This window comes from Sapajus apella, unplaced genomic scaffold (genome assembly GCF_009761245.1).
Source record: "Sapajus apella isolate SASKATOON/1434 unplaced genomic scaffold, GSC_monkey_1.0 scaffold106, whole genome shotgun sequence".
Taxonomy (NCBI): domain Eukaryota; kingdom Metazoa; phylum Chordata; class Mammalia; order Primates; family Cebidae; genus Sapajus; species Sapajus apella.
In genome coordinates this window covers 631,675-640,819 of record NW_022437046.1, presented here as the reverse complement: position 1 = coordinate 640,819, position 9,145 = coordinate 631,675, and the positions used below count along the sequence as shown (strand labels likewise).

Below are 9,145 nucleotides of genomic sequence, written 5' to 3'. Positions count from 1 at the left end.
TGAGTAGCTGGGACTACAGGCACGCGCCACCACGCCCAGCTAATTTTTTGTAGTTTTAGTGGAGACGGGGTTTCACCATGTTGACCAGGATGGTCTCGATCTCTTGACCTCGTGATCCACCCGCCTCGGCCTCCCAAAGTGCTGGGATTACAGGCTTGAGCCACCGCGCCCGGCCATAATCAAATTATATAAGTACTCTAAGGTATAGAAGAAGACTGAAGAGACAGGGCAAGTCAGGCAAGGTGCTAAATCGGGGTGGAGCTTTTAGTTTTTTAAAAAAGTCATAATCCTTGATTTATATATGGTATCATTATTGGTCAGGGCATGGATGCTTTTATCTCACTTGAGATGAGACTTGAAGGATGGGGAGGAAGTCCCAAAGAAGAAAGCAAGCTTGGCTCTCACCTGCCACTTTATCTCCTCAGGTTCTGTTTCTTCACCTATAAAATGAGTAAAGTAGTCCCTCTTATCCATGGAGAATATATTCCAAGACCCTCAGTGGATGCATGAAACTGCAGATAGTATCAAAGTCTATATTTACTGTTTTCTTATACATAAATGCCTATGATAAAGCTTAATTTATAAATTGCACACAGTAAGAGATGAACGAAAATAATAATAAAATAGATCAATAAAATAGATTTCCTCTCTATGTCAAAATATCTTATTGTACCATACTCACCTTTTATTTATTTATTTATTTATTTATGAGATGGATTCTCCCTCTGTCACCCAGGCTGGAGTGCAGTGGTACAATCTTGGCTCACTGCAACCTCCGCCTCCCAGGTTCAAGCGATTCTCTTGCCTCAGCCTCCTAAGTAGCTGGTATTACAGGGGCATGACACCACACCCTGCTAATTTTTGTATTTTTAGTAGAGATGGGGTTTCACCATGTTGGCCAGGCTGGTCTTGATCTCCTAACCTCAGGTGATCCACCTGCCTTAGCCTCCCAAAGTGCTGGGATTACAGGCATGAGCCACTGCACCCAATCCCATACGCACCTATTTTTGGACAGCAGTTGACCTCAGGTAGTGAAAACCATGGAAAATGAAACCTTAGGTAAGGGGGGACCACTATATGGCCCCTGTTTTATCTAGCAGAGCTTCTGTGAGGAAGGGATGAGATAACAGATGCAAAAACTCTTACAAATAGTGGAATAGGGAGGCATAATAATTAGTTAATCCAATTTGATTTAACCAACATTTTCAGAACATCTAAGCAAGGCCCTAAGATTAATGCAAGGGAGATATACTGTATAGGTATAAAAAAAGGGATGGGAAAAAGCTCTGTTTCCTCCTGAGGCTTACAATATGGTGAGGGGTCCTTTTTTTTTTTTTTTTTTTTTTTTTTTTTTTTTTTTTTTTTTTTTTTTGAGACGGAGTTTCACTCTTGTTACCCAGGCTGGAGTGCAATGGCACGATCTCGGCTCACCGCAGCCTCCGCCTCCTGGGTTCAGGCAATTCTCCTGCCTCAGCCTCCCAAGTAGCTGGGATTACAGGCACGCGCCACCATGCCCAGCTAATGTTTTGTATTTTTAGTAGAGACGGGGTTTCACCATGTTGACCAGGATGGTCTCGATCTCTTGACCTCGTGATCCACCTGCCTCAGCCTCCCAAAGTGCTGGGATTACAGGCTTGAGCCACCGCGACCGGCTTTTTTGTTTTTTCTAAACAGATTCTTGCTCTGTCACTGGGGCTGGAGTACAGTGGCAAATCATAGCACACTGTAGCCTCAACCTCCTGGGCTCAAGCCATCCTCCTGCCTCAGGCTCCTAAGTAGCTGGGACTACAGGGACATGCCACCATGCCAAGTTAATGCTTATATCTTTTTGTACAGATAGTCTCACTATGTTGCCTAGTCTGGTCTCAAACTCCTGGTTTCTAGTGATACTCCCATGTCAGCCTCCCAAAGTGCTAGGATTTTAGGTGTGAGCCCCAGAATATACCTGGGTTCTTGCAAGGGCCACACTTTCAGAACGACGAAGCATAGGTGCTTTAGAGATGAGGGTCGCAGCTTCTGATCCAGGAAGATCTATTAGGTTTCAGGATTTTTAAATTTTGTAGAATATTAAAGCTGCACTGGGTCAGTAATCTGGTAGCTGCCCTATTTATAGTTGAGAGACTGAAATCAGAGGGGAAGTGACTTTTCTAGTGTCACATAGTGATCTTGGAGGCAGAGAAGATACCAGAATGTTCTTCCTGTTGCCCAGGCTGTGGCTTTGGCTCCCAGGTACCATTTATTTGTTATTTTATTTTATTTTTGAGATGGAGTCTCACTCTGTAACCCATACTGGAGTCCAGTGGTATGATTTCAGCTCACTGCAACCTCTGCCTCCCAGGTTCAAGCAATTCTCCTGCCTCAGCTACCATGCCCAGCTAATTTTTGTATTGTTAGTAGAGATGGAGTTTCACCATGTTGGCCAGGCTGTTTTCAAATTTCTGACCTCAAGTGATCTGCCGGCCTTGGCCTCCTAAAGTGCTGGGATTACAGGCATGAGCCACCCCACCCAGCCTGTTATGTATTTTTTAATCACAATTAAAAATAAAAAGAAATAAAAAATAAAATAAAATAAAATTAAGTTACTGCTATCAGGAAAAAATAAAAATAAAATAAATAGCCAGGTGCCATTACAGGATCACACCTGTAATCACAGCACTTTGGGAGGCCAAGGTGGGCGGATCACAAGGTCAAGAGATCAAGACCATGCTGGCAACATGGTGAAACCCCATCTCTACTAAAAACACAAACATTAGCTGGGCATGGTGGTGCGTGCCTGTAGTCCCAGCTACTCAGGCGGCTGAGGCAGGAGAATCACTTGAACCTGGGAGGCAGAGGTTGCAGTGAGCCAAGATCGAGCCATTGCACTCCAGCCTGGCAACAGAACAAGACTCCATCTCAAAAAAAAAAAAAAAAAAAAAAAATCTATATATCTATATCTATGTATATACCTACATTTTACCACCTTAATCATTTTAAAGTGTACAATTTAGTCATGTTAAGTACATTCACATTGTTGTTCAGCCAATTTCCAAAACTCTTTTCATCTTGTAAAACTGAAACTATACCCGTTAAGCAATTCTCTTCTCTCCCCTCTCCCTAGTCTCTGGCAACCACTACTCTACTTTCTGTCTCTATGAGTTTGACTGTTTTAGGTACATTCATATAAATGAAATCGCAGTATTTATCCTTTTGTGACTGGCTTATTTCCTTCTTTCCTAAGGCTGAGTAGTATTTCATTGCATGTATGTACCATATTTTGTTTATCCATTCATCCATCCACAAACACGTGGGTTGCTTTCACCTTGTGGCTGTTGTGAATAATGCTGTTGTGAACATGGGTGTGTACAATTTTCTTCAAGACCCTGCTTTCATTTTTTGGGTATATAGCCAGAATTGGAATTGGTGCATCATAGTCACTATTTTTAGTTCCTAGACACCATTTTAGTGTCACAGGAAATTTGACAGGCTCCAAGAGGTTTAAGGTCTTGGTGTAAACTGGTAATAGGCTCTGGCTTCCTGTCTCTAAGACTTGTTTGTTGTACCAAATAGATAAGCACCCATAACCCGGAAGAAATCATGTGGTGGTGAAAAGAAATGCTATGGTCAAGTTTGAAGGAAGTTGTGTTAAACATGCTTTACTTTGCTCTTTTCTTTCATGTTCTCTTAGCCAAATGAATGCACAGGCAGGAGAGCTGGCTTAGGTAGAAATGATGAACTGTCAGTCTGAGTGATTAATCTGGGCTGCAGACATGTTTTATGTGGCCTATATAAGGTTTTATCCTTTTAAGTGAATTGCTAATATTTTTAAAAAAGGATATGTAATATGAAAGTCCAGATTTCCATCTTCTCTCTCTTTTTTTTCTTTTTTAAAATTGAGACAGGGTCTTGCTCTGTTGCCCAGGCTGAAGTACAGTGGTGTGATCATGGCTCACTGCAGACTTGACCTCCTGGATATGAGCGATAATCCCACTTCAGCCTCCTGAGTAGCTGGGATCACAGACACCAGGTACCACTACTGGCTAATTAAAAATTTTTTTTTTTGGTAGAGGTAGAGTCCCACTCTGTTTCCCAGGCTGGTCTTAAACTCATGGGCTTAAGTAATCCTCCCACTTTGGCCTCCCAGAGTGCTGGGATTAGAGGTATGAGCCACTGCACCCAGCCCCATCTTCTCTTAATGACACTCCAGCAATACTAGGCCCACCTTTCTGCCTGCTATCCACAGTCCTCACCACTCCCCATTACTTCCACTTACTTTTCTTAATCATATTACCTACTGCCCACTTTGCCATTTGAATTTAAGATCCCTGGCTCAGAGAATAGGTCTAGTAAAACCTAGGTCAGGGGTTCAACTGTTCTGGTCAATTTTCCAATGTTCTGGTATTGAGTATTAGTTTTTAGTATTTGAGTGTTCAAATGAATTAACTCATGTCATCCAGCTTTTACTGAGCACTTACTATTTGCAGGGTCTATGGCTGGGTCCTAGTGTCACAGAGATGAATGAGGCACAGCCTCACCTCTGAAAAGTGGCAATCACTATCTGCTGGGGGAAGGGCAGACACGGGTATGGTCCAGTTTTGGCCACAGACTGATTTTGAAGGTGTGGGCAGAGTAAAAGTTTCTTTTTTTTTTGAGACGGAGTTTCACTCATGTTACCCAGGCTGGAGTGCAATGGCGCGATCTCGGCTCACTGCAACCTCCGCCTCCTGGGTTCAGGCAATTCTCCTGCCTCAGCCTCCTGAGTAGCTGGGATTACAGGCACGCGCCACCACGGGCGCGGTGGCTCAAGCCTGTAATCCCAGAACTTTGGGAGGCCGAGGCGGGTGGATCACGAGGTCAAGAGATCGAGACTATCCTGGTCAACACGGTGAAACCCCGTCTCTACTAAAACTACAGAGTAAAAGTTTCTAAGGAGAGACATTGAGCTGTATCTGGAAGAATGAGACACCAGCTGCGTGAGGAACTGGGAGCTGGGGAGAGTGTTTCAGGCAGAAGCAACAGCAGTTACAAAGGCTGTAAGGTGGCTGAGTTTGACGTGTTTAGGCACTTAAAGCTAGTGTAACAGGAGCTTAAAAGAGCCGGGAGAGTGGTAGTAGGTGACGTTGGCCATGTATTTTTATATCAACCGCCTAACCCTTAAGCCAGGCAGCTGTTGGGCAAATCCGTGTTCCCAGTCTTCAAAGGGCTTGCTCAGAACAGGTAGCTGGTTTAGCACTGTCAGTCAGAGGAGGGACTGGGCCTAATCCCTTCCCCTGCCTTGGTGCCAAGGACAGGGTAGGGCAAAGAGGAGGTTTCAGTCCAGATCTGCTGACAGCACGCTTGAGAACAGGAAGTGCAGGCTTTGTTGAAGGAGGCTCAGGCGTGGCTCTCTTCTTTGGCGCACTCATTCTCAAGTTGCTGACACCTCCAGCCAGCGACACAGAGAGGTAGCTGGGAGAATGAGATGCAGGGCGGAAGCATTTACAGGCCCCACCGAAAAACCTTAAAGGGCTGGGAGCTTGAGGGGCAGGTAGGAAAACGGGCTGTGAGAGCTAAAGGAGGGCATCCCACTTAGCTAAGAGGGGAGGGGAGGCGTGGTCAGGAAGGCAGATGGCACCCTTTGGCCCAGACTCAAGGAATGTGTAGAGGAATTTTAGCTAGAGTGGTTTGGACATTTCATTTTGCTTTCTGACATCATCATTTCCTCTTAAAACAACTCGCAGGCCCCAGTGGTCCTAGTGGGCCTCCCCCGGGGCGCGTCCTATCTTCACTCCCCAGCCCTCTTGCAAAAGAGCAGGACCTCTAAGGAGCGCCAAGTCCTGCCTGCAGTTCGCCGATCTTCCCACCAGGGGTCGCTGCGCATGGGCGACAAAGAGCGCGGGTTACTAAGCCGCAGAGAGGCGGAAGCCGATTGGTAGTCAGGCGCGGCGGGAGGGCGGAGCCTGGGAACTGGCCTGGAGTGGGGGGCTGGGAGCTCGCCCCCGGGCCGAGGCGGGCCGGGCTGTTGTCGCCTCAGGTGGCTCCTGGGAGGCTAACGTTGTGTCCCGGGCCTCTGTTCAGACCGGCTCTAGAGCTGAGGCGAGTGGAGCAGCACCACGGCCTGGAGACTGGGGCAGGGCAGCTGCTGTCGCCGCCGCCGCCGCCGCCGCAGGCCTGAGTTACCTGAGCAACTGAGGGTCAGGGACCCGCCCGCCGGCCGGCGGTTGGCGCGGGAGACTCTGGAGGGGGAAAGGGAGGCTGGGACTTGGTCCTTGGCGCGGGAGGGGGGTTCTGGCAAAGACTAGCGCGGGCCCGGGGTCCGAGAGAACCCGCCGGGGACTGGGGGCTCCAGGGGGCCGTCTCCACTGGTTATTCCGGCATCCAGCCGGGGGTTGGGGCGGGCCTGAGCTTCGCTGGGGGCCGGGCGGCGCGGGGCGGGCCCGCGGGAAAGCACGCCCCCGCCCGCCCCGGGCCCGCCCCATGCCGCCCGCCAGCCTGCCTGGGAGCCGCTGTCCTGGGCCTGGCCCGTGCGCGTCCGCCTGCTGGACCTGGGCACCGCCAGTCGCCTGGGCACGGGACTGGGCGGGGGCGCTGACCTCGGCCTAGGAGGCCCAGGATCCCGGAGCCGCTCGCGCCCGCGGGACCCTGCGGGTCGCACGCCCTCCCCAGCTTCTGCTGCTCGCCGCTCTTCGGCTGGGCAAGGTCAGGTGCCCCCTTCTCGCCTCGCTTCTCTTCTCTACCCTCCCCAACTCCTGTGCCCGCGGAGATCCCGGCCGTCCCCTCACTCAGGGGTGTAGCAGGCTGCGGAGCTGACAGCGTCCCCGGAGCCACCCTGCCCAAACTGTCCGGAAGCGGCACGAGCTCAGGCCGCCGCAGCCCCGGCGGACGCACTATTGAACCTGAGGAGCCAGCCCTCCTCCCGCACTTAAACTTGGAGCACTTGACCTTTGGCTGTTGGAGGGGGCCGGCCCGCGGGTGGCTGGACAGCTGCGGAGCGGCGAGGGTGTCTTGCCTGGAGACGTCGGCTGCACTCCCGGGCTCCTGGCTTTGCCTCTGGGATCCCGAGGTGTCCACATCAGACGCATGTTGACTGAGACCTAGAGTCATGGATATATGCTCCCGTCTTGCCCTGTGGCTCCTCTGGGGACTCCTCCTGCACCAGGGCCAGAGCCTCAGCCATAGTCACAGTGAGAAGGCGACAGGAACCAGCTCGGGGGCCAACTCTGAGGAGTCCACTGCAGCAGGTAAGGCCTTGCTGCCGGGTGGACTGGGCTGGAGGCTTTGGCTCAGAACTGAGTTGCCCGAAGTGGGCAAGTTGAAACCTAGGTTTGTACATGTGAGGTTCATGGAGGATCCACACATGGCACTGCCTGTTCCAAACAGTCCAAGAAGTTCTTTTTGGTTAGGAGTCATGACAAATGTCTCTATCTCTCCCGAACAACTTTCCTCATCCCCCCTCAGGATGTTTTTTGTTGGCAGTAAGAGGAAGCCTTTGGGGCACCTTGACCTTTTAGATCAGCAAGGAGAGACCCCATCTCAGGCCTACTTGTCTGGAAGAATGGCCTGGCGAGATGATAAATCCATTGCTCTTAGTCAGCTCTAGTACTGAGCGGCATGGGAGAGGTTGGGGCCACTTATGTTGGAAAGGGAAAGTTAAGGCTGGGCCAACTCTGTTGCCTGAAAGCCTGGTGTTCAGGTGTGCCTATTCCAACAACCGTGGGAACTCTAGTCCCACCCTTCCCTTAGGTAATCTTGTCTCTTGACTGGGCGCATTTGAAATATCCAGGCGGTTCCTTAGATGGAATCCTTTTTACCACTGGGGTGTTAAATGGCCTTTTCTTGACATAGGCATGATATAATTCCTGGGACCACTTGTTGACTTATTCTGTTTCTTCTGACTGATGAGGGTGGAAATTCCATGCTACAGGTTTTTTTTTTCTTCCCCTAAATCTACTTGCTAGGGAAACCGTGCATGCTACATTTGATCTGTCATAGTTTTCCCTGTGCAGTTGTGAAGGCTTATGAGATAGCAGGAGCCCTGGTATACTTTTGCAGTAGAAAGGAACGCTTTTACATTTTGTTTTGTTTTTATGAGTTAGGATTTTGATCTGTCATCCAAGCTGGAATGCAGTAGTGTGATCATAGCTCACTATAGCCTCAAACTCCTGGATTCAAGTGATCCTCTTGCCTCAGCCTCCCAGTAACACTGGCCTGGTGAGATAACACGAGTCACGGGGCCTGACTAACTTTTTTTTCTATTTTTAATTTTTTGAATAGACAGGGTCTCTCTATGTTGTACAGGAATCTCTTCCAAAGTGCTGGGATTATAGGTGTGAGCTGCTGTACCCATCAAGGAACTCTCTTAAAATCCAGCTATTTTACATAAGGCTTAGAAGATCAGTTCTCTTTTTCCATTTCTCTTATCTTTTTCTGTGATTCGCCTAAAGCTGTGACCTGCAGAGTGGGGAGAATTTATAGATGAGTTGTTTCTGAAGATAAGCAAGTTCAAATGAGGGGATAGTTCAGTGGCCACCTGCTGATACAAGTAAGAAAAGGAAATATAGGTCATGGTCGGTGGGGAGTTTCATGGATGGATCCAGAAGCTGGCTTTGGTGGTAGACCCTCTATTGGGCAACCCCCTTTTAAGTTCCAGATGTTCCAAGGAGGCTGGTTTCCAAATGAGGCCAGGGTTGTCCACGTGTAAGTAGGATACCTGGCTGTTGCTTTAAAGATAGGTTATTTTTGCCTATTAATCCTGTCTCTCCATAGAGAGTCTCCTTGACCCTTCACACCTGACTCAAAGCTTGGTTCTTATTAGGCTATGAAGGGAAAGACCACTGGGCAAATGTAGATTGAACTGTGAAGTAGACCTAATTATCATTTCTTGCTGTCCCTGTGACATTCCTATTTATAACTGATAATATGTCTTTTTTCACTCCAAAATATGAGTGCCTGACATAAAATGAATATTTTCTGGGAAGTGGGTGTTCTATATTTTAGACACAAGCTAAAGGGATGAAATTTTGAATTTTAGACATTGGCTGGCTATTAAGAAAGTTTTTTTTTTTTTTTTTTTTTTTCCTGAAGTAAAAGACATTCTAGCCTTCCTTGGGACCACCCCATGACTTGAGCTTTTGGAGACAATTCTTCATACAACATATATTTCTTTTTCTTCTTCTTCTTTTTTTTT

The 9,145-nt window shown here is 48.4% G+C and overlaps 1 protein-coding gene across 4 annotated transcripts in view; it reads left to right on the top strand.

Annotated features, from left to right (window-relative positions):
• The first annotated feature begins 6,460 nt into the window (after nucleotides 1–6,460).
• STIM1 (stromal interaction molecule 1) overlaps nucleotides 6,461–9,145 on the top strand; it is a 239,417-nt gene continuing 236,732 nt past the window's right edge. For 3 of the 4 annotated variants that reach the window (XM_032258894.1, XM_032258889.1, XM_032258890.1), the window contains exon 1: nucleotides 6,461–7,199. In XM_032258894.1, the coding sequence (XP_032114785.1) occupies nucleotides 7,061–7,199 (139 nt within the window). In that variant the 5' untranslated portion in view covers nucleotides 6,461–7,060. The remainder of the gene's footprint in view (nucleotides 7,200–9,145) is intronic. The other variant, XM_032258891.1, reaches the window with a different exon arrangement.